We start from the raw sequence: 18,512 nt of genomic DNA, 5'->3' as shown, positions 1-18,512 counted from the left end.
TCTTGTTGGCTTGACTTCATTATTCTCCTCCTTCTTGCAGTACTATGCCAGAAATACTAAATACCACAAATCTTTGAATAGATGCAAGATCTGAATTTAAAATTATTTTTATCAACAATTGGCTTTTAAGGTTCTGTAAACTTTTTTAAGCAAAGCATAATCCAACAGTGCTCTGCTGTATTTTGCTTCCTTTTCATTGAACATAAACTAAAACCTGGAGAGAGTTTTCCTATTTTAAATGGTTGTTTTCTTGGCTCGTATTTCTCTATCTCCTAACAGCAAAAGTTTCCGTCGTTACATGTTGTACGTCTGCTCTACCACTAAACACTAGATCCAGTCAGTAAGTGGTAAATACTTCTCATAAGAAATTTCCAAAGGGAAAAAGGAAGAAAATAAACAATAAATTTTTAAGGAAAATGTTCTTTTTTACTTAATATTTGAAGAATGCTACTTGGTAGTTGTTACTGTTAGTTGGAACTAGGTAAGCATTTCAAATACTAAACACTGAACTATCACTACATAATGTATCAAGGCAGCTATCTATTAACACAGTTGTTTCTTAAACTTATTGTTTCTGTGGCTGTTCATTCCTGCCCCCATGCCTCAGTTTGCTGTTCCCCCCCTGTGCTCATGTCAATGTTCTTAAGACCACATTGCAAATGGTCTAGGTTAAAAATAACTTTTGCTTCCTTTTTAGTCAACTTGGACTATTTCTTTGATCTGGTGTAAAGCACAGCCACAGAGGCAATTGTGTAGCCGCGACTGTGAGGCCGGCAAACTGGCACAGGGGCATGAGAACAGGGTAAAAAGTATGCAGGGAAGCTGGAAAACTCTTAAGTCAGTTTGGACAGCATGGTTATTGGGGTGGGGGGACAAAAAAAAACCACCAAAAAAAAAAACCCCTGATGTCTTCTCTGTTTATGCTGCTCCTCACTATTTTCTAGCTTGTGCAGTGGATGGAAAAACTGCAGTTGTAACTTCTGCCCCAACATAGTTTTCTACTAAAGGCAACAATTTTTTTCTTTTTTGTCCTTGTAGCTGATACTTAAGTCATAGAAATTAATTGATTTATTATGAACAGAATGCATTTCCTCAACTTCTTCGACATATGCTTTTCCTCTCAGATTACCTTAGATGGTCAGGATATTCGGATGCTTAATGTAAAGTGGCTACGAGAAAATATTGGTATTGTGAGCCAGGAGCCTGTTTTGTTTGCAACAACAATAGCTGAGAACATTCGCTATGGCCGAGAAGATATTTCTGATGCTGAAATTGAGCAAGCAGCCAAGGAAGCCAATGCTTTTGACTTTATATCTAGACTGCCTGATGTGAGTTCATGAACTTCTTCTGAGTGTAAGAACGAAAGGTCCATTTAGGCCGGTGTCCTGTTTCTGAGAGGGAGAGCATGGGAATCCAAGCTGTAGTATAACTTCCCAAAATACTCTTATAGCCTCCAGCAGCTTTCAGTTCAGGGACTTTCTGGACTAGATATTGTGCCTTTGTTTGGTTGCCCTCAAAGGATTTGTGTCTAAGTCTGGAAAAACTGTCAATGCCTTAACTCAGGAGAAGGGAAGCTTCACAGCTATATTACCATCCCTACCCATCTCACAAGGCATGAGAAGAGTTAAACTTTTAAAGAGAAGATCCAGAAATCTGAAACCCTTTGTCAGCAGCTGTCTGCACATTCAATAGGAAATAGGGGGTGGAAGTAAATAAGTATACCCTGAACCAAGGCCATTTTTAGTGACTGGGAGCTTGAGCTCTCCCTCTGCCTGAGATTCACAGCTTTGAGCCCTCTCCTAGCTGTAGGTGCCTTACTCCTTTTGGGGTGAGGGCGGGAAGTGAGGTCAGTCATTCAGAACACATCCTCAGGAATGGATGATGATATGTCCTTCCTTTTGGTCCTGCAGTTAAAAAGATGTGGAAAAAGTGCCCACCTGGGATTTGATTTCAAATTCTTCTACTACTTCAGAGAGTTTGGCCCCCACCTCTCAAGAATGTGCCACTCCTAGCGTGTCAGTCTGTTCCAAGGTCCCTTCTTCTCAGGAGGAGTTATTTGATCATATTTACTCTTAAACAGCAATATAATAAAAGACTCCAGTGGACTTTGAGACTTGCCACTTTGGAGTGAGTGACACAGTCAGTAGGAACCAAGCCATGGCTCCAAGGGGGACATCTCAGGTTCAGAGGAGGTGACATTGTAGGTCCTGGTGGGTCCTTATGATCCCAACCCTGTTGGAAATGTAGGCAGTCCTCAGTAAATAGATACCTTTTACAGGCCAGGGTTTGGAGCACTCTGAGCAAGCAGTAAAGATCAAGACTTTAAAGAACCATAAGTTCAAAGTTAGGCATGTAAAGTATGTAATGGAGGTAGGAGGGCTTGACTAAGGACTAGATGGATGGATGTAGTTGCATGTTTGCTCTGCCCATGCTCAAGTCAGCCGGATAAAGCTACCTCTTGTCTAGAAGCTGAGTACTTATGATCGCATAGAGAAGTGAGGATTTCATTTGAGATGTCCCACAATTTCTGTTTTGTTTTCTCCTTTCTCAGAAATTTAACACCATGGTAGGGGAAAGAGGGGCTCAGCTGAGTGGGGGACAGAAGCAGCGAATAGCTATTGCCCGTGCCCTAGCAAGAAATCCCAAGATTCTTCTTCTGGATGAAGCTACATCCGCACTAGATACTCAGAGTGAATCCATAGTGCAAGCAGCTCTCGATAAGGTAGGAGTCATGTTATTGAAGCTACCAGTCGCCATGAAAAGGTGCAACAGCACTTAAGAAAAATTAACATACAATTTTCAGTGCAGGTTTCCATTGGAATCAAGAACACTGAAAAATAAAATTTGGATGGATGTTTCAATTTCAGTGTTTTAACAGGGTGTTTAAACGATCAAAATTTTCCTTAGGAATCACGTCTATTTTTTTTTAGCATTATTACTAATTACCGAGACACTTACAGTCTTGTGTAACTGTAAGTTAGGTCTCCTGCACTCCCTTCCTCAAATCACAGTTGTTCATTTCCTGCTGAAATATGGATGGCATCTTATCAAGACAAGGTATGAGGACTGAATGGCCTTTTTCAGGTAGATTAATAGAAATGTATAGTGTAAAATTCCTAGTATTGGTTGTTAATTGAGCAGTTGCTTCATAATTTCCAGAAAGCTCCTGGGATTTAGCCATTTTCTTTCTTTACAGAGACTGAATGCAAATCACAGAACAAAAGCAGAGGCAGTTACAAATACTGAGTCTCTGCCCGCCTCATTTTTTTTTTTATCAGCCACGCAGCTCTAGGGTGGGTGCTACTGCGGAGCAGAGCTGTCAGAGCTCATACCTATGCTTCTGTCCCATCAGCTCATGGTCCCTTCCTCACAGCCCTCCTTTGTCAGCAGTTTCCACCAAGATGTAGTGGAGCCTAAAGGCTTTGATTAAAAAAGAACTTCATGGGTGGGCTGGAATGTTTTTTCATTTATTTAATATTTATCTAATTTATCTATAGATAAATGAAATTTATCTATATTTAGCTAATATTTTAATGTATTTTTAAAAGCTAAGTGAAAAATCCTGTCTTTCATTTCAGTAGTTATGCACAAAGAGACATGAGTTACAAGTATGGCTCAAGGGAAATACAGAATTTACCACCTTCATTGCCATTCAGTTTAAATCTGAGGTAAAATGTAGCTGTTGGTTATATTCACATGACTATACTGATATTGTTAGTATTGAGGTGACATGTGGATGCAAAAATAATATTCATCTAATCTAATTTGTATATAAATGATATTATTGCTGCAAAGTTAAGCACTAAAAGATTGCCGCTTCAGCCATAATTTAGCTTTCTTCTGCATGTTCTTTAATTCCATGATCAAATACTAACCTTTTCCAGAAGCTTATTGCTTCATTTAGTGTATAACAGAGGGAGATCACTCAATTAAGGGGACTGTTCCATATACTTTTCCTCATCCTTCAGCATGTTCCCAGAACACACCAAAATGAGCCTTGAATCATAACTTACTCATCTTTTCACAGCTTTTTGATGTCCATCAGTGTAGTCCCCAAATGGGATTTACAAATTTCTTCTCAACATCCCTGAGTGGAAAAAGTGGTGTTAATATTGTTCATTATTTTTACAGCTGAGAAGCAGAGATATTAACTTCACAAATGCACGCTGTTTCTGAGCGGTCATATGCAGATGCTTGTAGTCTGCCGTTTTTCAGATAACTTTGCATCTTTTAAAGCATTTTGCTTGTTCTGATCACAGCTCCCAGCTGCAGTGGTGAAGGCTCTGCACCTCTGCGCATTAGGGCACAGGCATGAAAACTGCATCGAGGCAGACGTCCTGTGACAGGCTTTGAGTGACTTGCATCAGATCCATGAGAACTTCATGGCAGGTGTAGGGGAAGACACCAAATCTCCATGGAAGTATTCATCTACTGAAACTGTCCTCATCTTCTCCACGCCCCTGTTCCTGTGCCCATGTGATGTTCAACTTCTGCAGCAAGTAACTTCCAGCAGGCTCCTTGACTGCAGAACATATTTGTTGCATGAGGTCCCCTTGGATTTCTCCTCCTGCCCCCAAGCCACCGTCTGCTCTAGGCATCAGTGAGGAGGGAAGCCACTCTCTCCAGCAGCCGCAACCTGGCACGTGCTCATTTGCTGCATGACCAGTGCGTGCCACTGGTCTGCGTGTGGGAGCTGGAGAGGGATGGAGCATGTAACCTGCAGACTGAGGCTTCGGCAGCTCTCCCTGCCAAATCCCAGCAGGCCCCTGATTTGAGATGTAGCTTATTTCAAAAGACTGGGAGAGAGCTTTAGGGAGTGGCTAAAACCCATTTCTGACCCCAGATGTGCTCCACTCCTCTACGCTTTACTGCTGAGTCTTGTCAGAAGTCGTGCTAATGTCATACTTCCAAAAATATGCATGGACAGTATATAAAGAAATATCCTTTCTTTATGTACTAGCTATCCCAGCTTTATTTTGAGAAAGATCTAACTGTTCTCACCGCATTTCCCTCCCATGCGCGCATACACATGGAAACACTTTATGGGCAACTTTAGCTCAAACAGTTCAAGTTTAGTAAAAAGTCAAATAACCTTAATTATAGCCTTTAATACCTGCATTGCCTGTCTAATAAGATTAATGTGGTTTTCTCTGCCTGAATTAGGCAAGTGAAAGTGTCCTTAGGCTGTTAAACAAGAGATATGAAACCAGGAAAAAAAATCTTTGCTTTTAGAAGAAAGAATTCTTTTTAAAGTTTGGATTTATTTTATATTATAAATGCCTAAAATAACTTTGTCTTATTTCTGTGCTGTTTTCTTGCACATTTTAATGTAAATTGCTTTTGTTGTTTTTCTGTAAGGTTCGGACTGGACGTACTACCATTGTGATTGCTCACAGACTGTCTACCATCAGGACTGCTGACACTATTGCCGGATTTGAGAAAGGTGTCGTGGTTGAACAAGGAACACACAGTGAACTCATGTTGCAGAAGGGAGTCTACTATTCTCTTGTAATGCAGCAGGTAAGGGCAAATTTATTTATTTTCTTTCTCCATTTCACAAAATTGTGAAATGCTGGTATGTGGAGCCATTTTCTCTCTATAGCTCCTGCATGTTGTCCAGCTGGCAGTTGCTCAGTCGCTCTAGTCTGGGCACGGACACAGGCTTGGAATTCTTGGGGGTTTTACCCATAAAAGTGTTTCATATTTACACACAATCCAATACGTCAAAACCATAAGTGAGTTGAAGGCACAGACTACATAATTATGGCATAACCACAAAATTGTTAGATTCCAGGTGGATTCCATAGACTGCTTAAAGAGAAGGAGAAAAGAGGAAAAAAAAAAAATCAGGACCAAATAGTCTACTGCTCTGCCATTACAGACTGAAATATATGTGGCATATAGGCAACGGTGATCACATGATTGAAACAGCAGTACTCATGAGAAAAAAATTTTACTCTTCCTTCTCCCTGCTCAGAAAGTCTTGTGATTGTATATCCTGAATTCTCACTAGGGTTGTAGCAATAATGTTCAAGATGATGGGACATCAGAAGAAAGTGAAGATGCAGGGGCTGAGGAGTATGAGGAAAATGACAGAAATGATCTTGAGGAGGAGCTGACTCTTCAAGATCATTTTGAACAATCGGTGATCTCTGGGAGAGGCAACATTCGAAGAAGATCCAGCAGACATAAGAGTAAGAGGAGCTCTTCTAAGAAAAAGTCCTCTGGAAAAAAGAAAAAAAAAGAGCTGGAGGTGGGTATTAAAGCTTTAGTTTAGAACTTAGTGATAACATGTAAGCATAAACACAAAGCACATAATTTTAATTACGTTTAGATAGCTGGCTGCCATGCAACCTTTACTCTGGTGCTATTATAGTCAGTACTCACCAGGCTGAGTATTTATCCTAGGAATATGGGGACAATCGTGTACGTCTTACCAAAAACTTCATTTTAACTCTATTGACTTAGTGTAGAGCTGGAAAGAACCTGTGCTGTTGATTTGTTATGCTTCATAAAACTAAGCGTATTATTTCAGTGTTACTGATTTTTTAATTCTATCTAATTAAAACGAGTTGTGAGATTTCATTTGCCAGACTCCTTACTTCCTGGTACTCACTGTTGCAAATACTCATGGATAATGTAATCCCTGGGGTGTGCATACCAATTTTTAAGGCACTTTGGAATATCATATCACCTTTATGTCAAACGAAAAAAAAATGTATTAAACCCCTAACATTTTGAAGTGTATTCTAAACAAAAGAATCATTATTCTCTCTCTCTCTGTCTTAGTATATGCTTTAAAACATCCAGTTCTGGAGGTTTTTATTCACATAAAACACTTTAGTTGACAAATGTCATATAGAAATAAAAGTCATGTAGGAAGTTCAGGTTTTAGAAACAGAACTTTGTTTTGTCAAAGTTGAGTAAAACTTGCTCATGGCAATCAATAGGAGCAGATTCCTAGTTGACTCTAGATCAGACTTTGGGTAGGCAGCTCAATAGAAACTTGATTTTGTTTTTTCCTATTTTGTACTGCTTGAACTACAGCATTTTTTTTGCATGAAATGTATTGGAAGAGTTGTTTGGCGTTTTTTGGTTTGGGTTTTTTTTACCTGACTTCAGGACCCTTGAAGTGAAGAAATAAAATATAAATTCTGAAGTAAAACCATGGATCCTTTTAAATCTATGGAAGCTAGGATCTCATCTGTAACACAGCATCTGATTATTTAAAATACTTATGGAAACCTTAGTGTAAATTGTATCTATCAATATTCCTTCTCACTAAATATAGCTTCCAACTAATACATATTTCAAATAGTACGAAGGAGCTGGATCCACTCCTATTATCACAAAAATGTTATGCAACTTCAAAAGATACTTTTTGTCTGTGTATTAATACTGCTTAAGACCTCAGAGGAAGTAGTGGATGTTCATGCTTAAGACTTCAATATTCATCACATTCACAAAAAATTAAGAAATCAAGCATACAGCAGTTGTAATTATTTCAGAAAGCTCAGCCCACTTTTATGCTTGAGGCTTAGCCACCCTCATTCAGCATCTGAAACATGGGATAAAATAATCAGGAAGCAAAAGCAACTTACTCATAATCCTGCCCAATATTTTGTCTCATTTCCAATGTTTTCATTTTTCGCTTTTCCAGAACTCCCCCTGTGGAGGCATAGACACTTGAATAAATTAGTAAAGCAGAACAGGGCATTTTTTCAAAGGAGATGCAGACTAACTGACTGTTACATATGCTTCTTTTATGCTTTTGGTAATGATGCATAGGCTATAGTTTGCGAAAGAGAAAGACGACCTCTCTACCCAATTGTATTACTGCCAGCCCACTAGCATTTAGCTGAACCGGAGGGATCTTTTCTGTGCTCTGAACAGTGAGACTTTTAGTTCTTTACAAAGATTCAAGTGTTAAAGTTGCCATTTGTGGTGACCAGCCCTATCTGACTTTCAGCGAACTATCCTGACCCTTCTCCCCTCATGACTTAGCCTTTTGTTAAATTTTTGCCTCCAAACTTTTACAGTGCAGTTGAAGTTCTAGGATATGAAACAGCAAAGCTGCAGATCTCCAGCATGTTTGCTCACTCCGAGCGCACAGAGAGGGCTTTCAGTAGTTTACCAAGACAGCTCACTACTCAAAGCCTAATGAACACCCACTGTCTGGGGAATTTCATGTTTCCACGGAAAACTTGCAGCCTTCCCTTTCCTGTAGGAAGAAAATCTCCCTGCTGTGCCTTACTCAAGAATCCTGGCTCTGAACAAACCTGAGTGGCTGTATGTACTGCTGGGAGTGATTGCTGCTGCCATCTCAGGTGGGGTCCATCCTGCATTTGCTGTTATATTTGGAAAAATCATTGGGGTAAGTTTTTTTGCAAATGGACATTGTAGTCCTGAGCTTCCCTCATGCTCAGCCAGTTCTCCCTATGTAAGACTCTGGGTGGGATTCACTTGTATAAATGGAGCCAATGAAAAATGGATAAATGTTGGTGACGTGACCCTCTAGAGGCAGAGCCCAGTGGAGCTGCATCTGACTAGCAGAGGAAAGGAGGAACAATAGTTGGAGCTGGGGGAACAAATTATCGAGATGTAGGTTAAATGGAAAGCTGGACTGTCTTCTGGCCCTCAACAGAAAGTTGACTGCAGAGTGATTTCAAGATCCAGGATACTTACTACGAGAAATTGAAGTAGACAAGTTTCTTGAGATGAAGGCTGATTTATGTAACTGGCACTCATTGTCTACGTACTCATTTTTGTGTTTTTTCTTGCATAGGCTTTTCAAGAAACAGATCCAGAAAAGAGGAATAAAAACACTTTGGTGCTTTCTTTAATGTTTCTTTTACTTGGAGTGATTACCTTAGCAGCATACATAATCCAAGTAAGTGTCACTACACTGAAATGTTAGAAGTTCTTAGCTCCCCAGCAGACTGCAGGTATAACTCATATCAATACAGTTTGAGAAGCAAAACACCAATCAGAGCTTACAAAAACATGCAGAAGTGCCAGGGTTCTTCCTGAGATATGTGGGGTTTATTGATGTGTTTACTTAAAGACAGATGTCCATATTTACTGTTGGTTTAAATAAGCCACTGAAGGCAATGTGGATTCAGCATGATTGAAATCAAAGCGGAGGGTCTGGCCTTAAAAGTCAAAGTTAAGACTGACATTTCTCATTGACAGTCTATAGGCTCTTGCCAAAGTAAGTATAAAATAGACTCTTTCCATAGCAGATGGTCTTTTTCATACCATCAAACTCCATCGTTTGCTGTCCTCTTATGACTGCTTCACAGCTTGCAGGAAACAGTTACTGCACATTGATGTCCATATCATAAAATCCATTGGTAAGACTGCTGTGAGTGAATGTCTCTGGTAGCAGTCAGAGTAGGGAGGCCAACGACTAGATAGGCTGATTTATCTTCTAATGCTGCTGAGGCATACGAATAAGGCATTACAACGAAGCTCCTGCCTTCTTTGCCATGTTGCTTCCTTTCTGTGGGAAAACAGAGTTTCAGGTTCCAGGAATGTAAATGGCAGTTTTCCCAAGACACATATATGCAAAGGGGGTTGTAGGAGACTTTTTGGTGTCATTGCTTTTGTCGTGCGGCTTTGTAAACAGAGTTAAAGCATCAGATGAGAAAATGTGACTCTCTTTCCTCCTCCAGGGATTCATGTTTGGGAAGTCTGGGGAAATACTAACAATGAGACTGCGCTCTTTGTCCTTCAGAGCACTACTTCAGCAGGTATGAATTGTGCAGCTAGGGTATCGTGAGAGCCAGATGGCTTTTGCAGACTGTTACAAGGTGCACGTTGGGTTTCAATTGTGTGGTCTGGAGAAAAGAAAACAAAAACATGTCTCTTCTACCATTAGCTTAGGAAAAAGTACAACTTTTTCTGAAAGTCTCCTGTCCCATGTGCAGTTTGGCTCAGTGCTGCTACTGCAAATAGTCTAATTTTGAAGGAATGTCATTGCAAATGTGCATACTTCTGACATGCTAATATGCACACAGTTTGCAGCTGTCTGTGTGTGCAAGGATGACCAAAAAAGTTTAATCTCCCCTTGCTTGGGTGGTCATGATGCAAGTATGCAATATAGAGATGTAAGTCTAATCTGTTTAGTTATTTAGATTTAAATCTACATACTGCAATCCATAGCAAGTAGACAATCTGATAATTTTTTACTGCAAAAAATTCAAATTGCCCTATTGCATCAAGAATTACCCATGAGAAGAACAAAGTTAGTTATATTAAACCCTTCCTGTTAATTTGTGCGATTTCATGTTACTTGCATAGGAGTTTTGAGAATGCATAACTTGGCACCCCACACACCCACGGGGGACAAGAACCTGTGTGGTCATAGAAACATCTGAAAGGGACTAGGAGAGGGAAAATCAGTGATTAAAAAAAAACTGCCATAGCCTTTGGAGGTAAAAGGGCCTCATTTCCTTTCTGTATGTACAAATACAGATGAGCAATTGCTCTTCTATAGTTAATGGAATAGGTAACTTGTAAGAAGAGAATAGTTAACCTCTTCAGGAAGTACTCAGTAAAAGGGGTTTATAATAAAAGTTTCTAAAAAGGCACATTCAGAAGAACGTTACAGCTAATAACACTTGGATTGTGAACAATTAGATGCTCACAACAGAATAATACTTTTTAAGCTTTTTCTTTTAGTTTACTTGGAAGATGCTGACTACAGAGGAAGAATATTGCAGTTAGCCATCATGACTTCTACTTCCATTTCCCCATATGCTACCTGAGCTGGAAACGTTTGTTCATTTTATTAGTAATCCTGATAAATCTGAAATATGATAAGAACATGTAAATTTTGAAACAAAAATTAGTAACAGTGTCTTTTCTTGCAGGAGGTTGGATGGTACGATGATCAGAAAAATGCTGTTGGCGTTCTGCTAACTCGGCTTGCCACAGATGCTTCCCAAGTCAAAGGGGTATGCCGATTCTTTTTTATGTGCTTTTTTAATATTTTTTTCCCTATAAATATTAATTGTAATTGGCAAGGGACACTGAGATTATTTCAGAACACAAGGTAGTAAATCTACCCCACAGACGGGCAGATGCATTTACATAGCATGCTCTTGACACCTTGGAAATGGCTTCCCAGCTGATAATTTGTGAGAACTATGAAAAATCCAGCAGACGTTCCTCCCTGCAAGTCTTTAAGCTAAGTATATAATAACTGTAAACCATTTCACCATGCAAAGTGAAATCTGTGTGTGCTGGGGACCAGAATCAGTGGACCCCAGGTTTTAGTACCCTGTGACGGGTGTCACATGAGAACCATGAAGAAGTTGCATCTGCAGATGATACAACCCTTTACTAACCTTAATGAAGATAATTCTTCCTCCCATTCCCACCAAATGTGCTTCACACACAAGCAAGCCAAACAGTAGGAAATGGCCCGGCATTAATAAAGAACACCAGGGAGGGCGGTGGCCAAGGGAGGGAATGACTCAAGGTACTGGTATGAGAGAGGTGGCCACTGGACACTGGCAGGAGAATATGGCAGATTCTGCACAATTTGTCCTACTGCTCACCTCATCAGCAGTCCCTGATGATCTGCCAAATGTCTCTCCGTTTCTTCCCTTCTCCCTGAAGAAAAAACAAAAAAAAAACCACTGCAGGACTTGTAGGGGAAAAGTTTTCTGTTTTAAGATGTCTTTGTGTCCTTCAAATTTGTACATCAAACACCCTTTAATCCCTATGTTTTTCAGTCTCAGTAGACTTTTGTTTCTCTTTCCTGTCCTCCTTCCCTATGGGCTAGTAGTGAGAAAATAGTTTTTGACAAAACTTAAGTCATTTTCATTTTTTAAAGTTCCAGTTTGTTTCAGTGGCATTGAACTATATCACCCTGTCAGGACAGTAGAAAGGAGGGGTGCACAGGGTCCCCTAACTACAAAAGTCAACTAAGGGCATGAATTGCTCTCCAAAGCTATTGTGTTCTCTGGAGCGCTACAGAGTGTCAGTAAGTAAGTACCGTGCCTCATGCTGCGCTGGCTCAAGTTTCCAAATCCATCTTTATGTGCAGCCCCTACAACATATGGCATCAATTCACCTTGGCATTGGTTTAATTATTACTATTTTAAAATTTATTGAACAAGAAAAGTCTTTTCAGGGCAGGAAGGTCTTTGGCAAAAGAGAGAAGAGTTTTGCTTCCCGCCCAAGGATTTTTGTTTTTTCCATCAAGCCAAATTTTGGAAGATGAACTATTTCCACAGGGCTGTTTTCAGACCTTTTTTCTGCAGATCAGAGCCCACCCGGATGCTGGATGCTAATCATCTCTCATTTTAAAAGTTCTCGATGAAAAGGTTACACAGGCTGGGAGGAGACAGGAGTTCTTCAGTATGAGTTCATCTTTCCCACTCGTTATCCCTGCTGAGATAAAGCATTTCTGCAGGGTGGCCAAATTCAAATATTTTTCTGAGAACCCAGCCCCAGGTGCAGCAGTGTGAGAACCTGAGGATAAGTAGTTTCCACCACTGTTAGTGGGATGGGTCAATGGATGACTGTTGTTAGAAGGAAGCCCATCTTGCCTAATGCTCGGCACCCAACAGCCAACCTGCCCTACCGTGACAGTGGCCACAGTCTTCTGTGCCTCAGGTAGTGCAAGAAGTCCCAGATATATATTTCATTAAACAACTGCCGTGACCAACCGTTTAGACTCCTTTAGCCTCTCTTGAAGGCCTGAATGCTGGCAGGTAAGAGGAACGTCTAGGAACAGTTACATAAGTAGGTGCATAATGTCCACGCACGTGACCACGCATGGTTTCATTTTCCAGCTGAACCGCCGGCCTTGACTGTATAGCGATTTCAAGTGGTGATATAAATAACAAAAAGAAAATCTAATGATGGATATCTGGGGGTTTCTGGGGTTTTCTTAGGCAACTGGAAGCCGACTTGGACTGATGACTATGACTGTCTTTACCCTTCTGACTGCCATCGTTATTGCTTTTGTATACGGCTGGCAGTTAACTTTGCTTATCCTGGCCTGCATTCCTTTCGTTATTGCTACAAATGCTGCAAGAGTTAGCTCTGTGTCTGGTCATGCCGCAAAAGATCAAAAAGCTTTGGAAGAGGCTGGAAGAGTAAGTTCTCCAATTTTAACTACAGGGTTATGGTGTGAGATCACTTTTAAGGACAACACTGTAGCTATATTACAGCTGACTCAATTATCCAAGATAAATGAAAGGGGAAGAGGAGAGGACAGGACTGGGTGGGGGATGAAGGGAATGTTTATATATCCCCGAGAAAAGCAAAACATAAATAACACAAAACATCTGTAAATTAGGCTATAAAAATGCATTTGAAAGCTTCCATAGTGGATTTCTGGGCAGGGACAGCTGTAACAGCAGCAGCCCCAGCACTGGTGCGCCTTGTGCCTAGAGTGAGCAGCTTAGCTCTGCACTGCTCTGTGCTGTGGCCAGAAGCGTTGCAGGGCTGAGCCATCGAGCCCTGACATTGCTACTATTTTTATTCCATCATAAAATGCAAACCATTAATGTGCTCAGTTCTTTCAGGGTACTGCCTTCCTTCACCTGATAGCCCTCTTCCAGGAGACAGAAGTAGTCCGTGCAAAAGTGCAAGCTGTGTCCAGATTACTGGGGTTGTTCCTATTTTATGAAATAGGGTTTAAATCATCAGGATCACAACCCACGGGTTAGGGCACGGGCTGCTGACACTTCCTGCGTGCTGGCCCAAGGTTCTGAACTCAAATACGTTGTTGACTTCAGCCCCCACCTTGTCTTGTGATCGTCAGGTGAATAATCTTGTTGCTCTGGGCTTTCCTTCACCTGGTAATAGACCTCGGTCTCTTCTCTTAAGCAAACACTTTCTGATCTAAAACAATAAATGCTAGAGAAGAGATCGAGTGTTTAGGAGATATGTTGTAGATTGCAGTTGTAAGGGATTACCTCTTACTTGTTTTATCTCCCAATTTAGATTTCAACAGAATCAGTTGAAAACATAAGAACTGTAGCTTCACTGACCAGGGAAGAAGCATTTTATGAAAGATACGTTACAAGTTTGAATGGTCCATATAGGTGGGATTTTTTTCTTTAATAACTCTTTCTTTCTACATTTTAGTCTTTCAGACTTATTGTAAATACATTTCTTGCAAACTATCCAATACCCAAAAGATTGGGAAGGATATCAATAGCAGTTTGCGTAGTTTTGAAAGTTGTTCAGTTGGTATATTTTTACATTCTTAAATGCAGAGTGAAAAAACATTTGCAGGATTTTCCTTTTCATTATGCAAACACTTTATAAACTGCATTCTCTGCATATGTGTTAGAGAATATTGTGTTTTCTTGTGTGTGCCTAGAATATAGGACATATGTTCACTCCATTTCAGTGTATTGGATTGATACTAGTTAACTCAGGAACTGACAGTTAACTCCCATACCACACCCTTTATAACATAAACCAGTTCTATTCCCCTCATACTACTTTTGCAACCTTGAAATGAACTTCATGTTTCCCTTGTTTGACCCGCTACATCCCACTGACTTGTCTCCACTGAAACGCATTTGAATCATCAGGGATGCCAGATTTTTCTAGCTCCATTTTATTTAAACAAAATAGCCCAAAATCTAATTTGTTTCTTTCCTCCCTCAAGGTAACTAATGTAAAAGGAGGAATTGAAAATGATGCATTGTATAATCTGTCCTCAGCCAAAACAGTGTCAAAATTTAGTGTCTGGTGAACTGGTAATATCCCGGATATGGGCAGGATGCTCACCTGGACTGTCAAAGGTCTCTGATTTACAGCTCAGACTAGAAAGGAGATTTTCATTTCCTCAGAGAGCATCCTAAACCATGAGGGCAGAGTGCTCTGGACTCCGATTCAGTGTGCATTCAATTAGCTACACAAAATGAAACTTCTTCAGAAGGACGGATTGAGAAATAGAGGCTTAGTCTGAATCCCTGCGGGGATACCCAGCAATATGTCCCTGCTCTGAATCGGGATGAGAGGTCTCTGCTCGGATGGGAAGACCTGGCGGAAGCCCGCAGGCAGCTCTTAGGCTGGGCTGGAGCCTGCTTGTTTTCTTAATAAAATGGGTCATATGTGGTAGTTATTAAATTTTATTATTTTTTTAACTGCTTTAGTGACCTGCCCTGCTATAGAAAAGCAAAGGAGGAGATTCAAGATAGCATAAGTGAGGATGAAGGATCTCATTGCTCAAACTTTCTGTCCTAAGGGCAGTTCCATGTCACGATGCAGGGTGCTTTTAGGGTCTGGCAGGGCTTGTTTGTGAGTGTGCATGTGTTCTGGGCTGATTTGTTGTGTTTTCAGGGGGTGAGTTGTATTGCTTGAAAGTTTTAACTGAGAAATCTGGCCATCCCCCAGCCAGTGTCTGCTATTTCTGTTTTACAAGTTATTTATGGAAAGTCTCTTCCTTTATCAGACATTCTCTGACAAAAGCCCCTTTCTATGGATTTACCTACGGAGTAGCTCAGTGTGCAAACTACTTTATTAATGCAGCAGTCTTCAGATTTGGGGCATGGCTCATTGCCCATTGTCTGAGCAACTTTGAAAATGTATTTATGTGAGTATACTTTATAAAATGTAAAAAAAAAAAAATCTAAACATGTGACAGTGATCTCAATGCATGCAAATTATTTCATCAACGTACAGAGGTAATGGGGCATAGAGATTTAGGAATTTAGTCTGGTTGGGAGTGCAGTTTGGGCAGAAGGGCTGTTGTGGGGAAAGGTGTGTATGCGGGCAGTGAAGCAGCAAGCGTGTGGCCATGCTCAGCACACCTACTCTAGAGAAGTCTTTGCTGTTTGACGTTCCTTCCAGGCAAAGGGTATTACATAGAGAAATGATGTGACACCACTGCTCACCTATAAAGTAGTTATAGGAACAAATAGAACTTCCTAATACTGGATGACATTTTGGGGGGTGAGGAGCTCCAGAAATGTCATAATGTAAAGATGCTAAAAAACTTTATTCTGAAGGTTTGTTTTACACATGAAGAAAACAATGCGTTGTTCTACCTGAAATGAATGAGGCTTTGTGTTTTGTTTTTTAGAGTCTTCTCTTCAGTTATATTTGCAGCTGCGAATGTTGGTCAGTCTGCTTCCCTGGCACCAGATTATGGCAAAGCTAGAATGTCAGCCCAAAGAATCTTTCAACTTTTGGACAGAAAACCTCTAATTGACAGTTACAGTGAAGAAGGTGACAAATTGGTAAGAGTTGTAATTGTTGTTTGGGGGCTTTAGTATTAATTAATTAGTATTAAATTAGTAATGTTTTATTGTCTGCAACTGTATTCATAGCTTCATATTTTTTTAGGGTGTCACAAAAGACAGACATTATATAAAATAGTGGTACTGACTCATTAATTTTTTTTTAATGGACCATATTATTTCCGTTTTTCAGTCAGAAGTGTATAGCCTTAAATGTAGTATTGCTCTGAATGAGCTAAAAAAAATACTTTTCATTCTACTGACCCACGTCTTAAATGGTTTCAGGAAAACACTGACAATGTCAGTTCCACTAACAGTTGCGTTGTCTTTGTAAGGGTTTACAGGAGAAATAAAATACAAATGCATTTTTCTACTCTTTTTGTAGATAAGAGAGACTAGTTCCTTCAGAGACAGAACAGTTTTGCCAAAAGCCATCCTCTTACAACTGTGGAAACTCTTACAAGTAAAAATGTGCTCTTGTGAAGTCAAAACTAACTTAATGAATAATCTGTTTTGCTCTAAAGTCGGGGGGGGGGACACGACGACAACAAGGAAAAAACAACAAGAAAGAGAAAAAAAAAACCCCAAAACACTCAAAAAGTCCCAAAAAATTCACCTCTAAACCAAAATTGTCATTAAGGAAACTGACCTCAGCACTTGTCAAATTTCTGCATGAAATGCTCTCAGTTTACGTGATCTGGAAGGATTACATTTGCACATCCATCTAAGCTTAAAGTGAACTTCCCGAGTAGGTTTCAGATGGTGGCCCCTACTCAGGAAGCCATAATCCAGTTTCTGTAACTTTAAGCTTATACACAGGATTTTCAGCCTTTAAAGGTAGGAGCACACTTACATATCTTCTTGAACAAGGGTCCTCCGGCACAGACGTTGAAAGATTTGGCAGAAGGTCCCTGGTAAAATAAAACTTACAATAAATTATTTATATAATTTATATATAATTTATAAATAAAAATTATTTATACTAGAAATAAATAAATAAATAAACCTAGTATAGGTTGGACTCAAATGCCAGTGATGCCTGTGACCTCAGCAAAGCAAAGCTTTGAGCCCGTTAAATTAGATCATCAGCTGCTGTGAGAGCACTGTGCTAGCGGTGCTGCTAGTACGTACACAGCGCTGGCTCCTACCCCAAACAATAGGAGAGGCAATAGTCTTAATGTGTGCCCCCTTTCTTCCCCTTGTGCTTAGAAATCGGCCTGGCTAGAATGGCTAATTAACAACTATCATTGCGTTTTAAAACACAGCTTGTTCTGCGTGCCTGTGAATTCCCTACCGAAGAATTTAGCTCTGCTATCTTAATAGCTGATCTTGACCTTGTGTTAAGTTCGTTCAAATTGTGCTACCTACAGTGTGAGATCAGGAAAGCAAATGCTATAGTTTATATCAAGAGTAGAAGTGCCTCAATTACATGTGTCAGAAATGAAAAATAGTAACGTTGTTTATTTGTCTAAAGATATTCTTTTCAAAGCTGAAATGAAAAATAGATACAAGAGATGCAGAAAACTGTTTCTCCAGAAGGATCTAGGATCTTACAACTGCAGATCATCCCATGAACAATGATACTACGCTGATCCAATATGCAATTGAAAAGAACTTCAAAAGCAGTTTCGAAAACACCCTCCCAAACTTCCTTTTCAGTTCTCTCCCTTAAACAACCAAGTATTACAAGTGTTATTTTAATTAAAGCTAATAAATGCTAATATGAGCATGTGAACTCTTACTTTTTCAGAGCAATTTTGAAGGCAACATTGAATTCAGAAACATCCATTTTGTATATCCAACAAGGCCAGAATTTCAAGTTTTGCAAGGACTCAACGTGAAGGTTAACAAAGGACAGACTCTGGCATTAGTAGGAAGCAGTGGCTGTGGCAAAAGCACATCCATTCAGCTCTTGGAGAGATTTTATGACCCTGTGGAAGGACAAGTGGTAAAAATAGACTTGTGTGTCTATTAATAACAGTTAAATCTACAGAACTCTTTATCTTCCAAGGTTTCAGAGGCTTTAAACGATCCTAGCAATATCTCTGGAGAGATGCCTTTTAAAGAGGTGTGGGTTAGTGAGGTTGTGGCTCCAGTGGAGCTGTAGACAACCTCGAGACCCCTGTCATTGCCTGCCCCATGCATTAGACACACATGCCAGCACTGGCACCTGTGTTGGCATGGTGCGGTGGCTCAGGACGCTGATCTCACCGGGGAAGAGAATGAGGGGGTCAGACTGTGTTGCCTCCCCAAAGCTGCTCACAGCCTGGTCACACAGGGGCATAAAGTTCACGT

At 40.2% G+C, this 18,512-nt stretch overlaps 1 protein-coding gene across 7 annotated transcripts in view; it reads left to right on the top strand.

The window, feature by feature from the left end:
* ABCB5 (ATP binding cassette subfamily B member 5) overlaps nucleotides 1–18,512 on the top strand; it is a 38,418-nt gene that overhangs the window by 14,522 nt on the left and 5,384 nt on the right. For 3 of the 7 annotated variants that reach the window (XM_076331359.1, XM_076331356.1, XM_076331361.1), the window contains 14 exons: nucleotides 1,125–1,328; nucleotides 2,552–2,722; nucleotides 3,582–3,668; nucleotides 5,359–5,520; nucleotides 6,014–6,253; nucleotides 8,228–8,374; nucleotides 8,786–8,890; nucleotides 9,675–9,752; nucleotides 10,875–10,958; nucleotides 12,909–13,112; nucleotides 13,966–14,066; nucleotides 15,431–15,571; nucleotides 16,061–16,217; nucleotides 17,968–18,165. In XM_076331359.1, coding sequence (XP_076187474.1) covers nucleotides 1,125–1,328; nucleotides 2,552–2,722; nucleotides 3,582–3,668; nucleotides 5,359–5,520; nucleotides 6,014–6,253; nucleotides 8,228–8,374; nucleotides 8,786–8,890; nucleotides 9,675–9,752; nucleotides 10,875–10,958; nucleotides 12,909–13,112; nucleotides 13,966–14,066; nucleotides 15,431–15,571; nucleotides 16,061–16,217; nucleotides 17,968–18,165 — 2,079 coding nt within the window. The remainder of the gene's footprint in view (nucleotides 1–1,124; nucleotides 1,329–2,551; nucleotides 2,723–3,581; nucleotides 3,669–5,358; nucleotides 5,521–6,013; nucleotides 6,254–8,227; nucleotides 8,375–8,785; nucleotides 8,891–9,674; nucleotides 9,753–10,874; nucleotides 10,959–12,908; nucleotides 13,113–13,965; nucleotides 14,067–15,430; nucleotides 15,572–16,060; nucleotides 16,218–17,967; nucleotides 18,166–18,512) is intronic. The other 4 variants (XM_076331362.1, XM_076331358.1, XM_076331360.1 and 1 more) reach the window with 3 other exon arrangements.

The sequence above is a fragment of the Aptenodytes patagonicus genome, chromosome 2, assembly GCF_965638725.1.
Source record: "Aptenodytes patagonicus chromosome 2, bAptPat1.pri.cur, whole genome shotgun sequence".
Classification (NCBI taxonomy): domain Eukaryota; kingdom Metazoa; phylum Chordata; class Aves; order Sphenisciformes; family Spheniscidae; genus Aptenodytes; species Aptenodytes patagonicus.
Note: the sequence above shows the minus strand (reverse complement) of the source record. Positions and strands in the feature narration are given on the sequence as shown.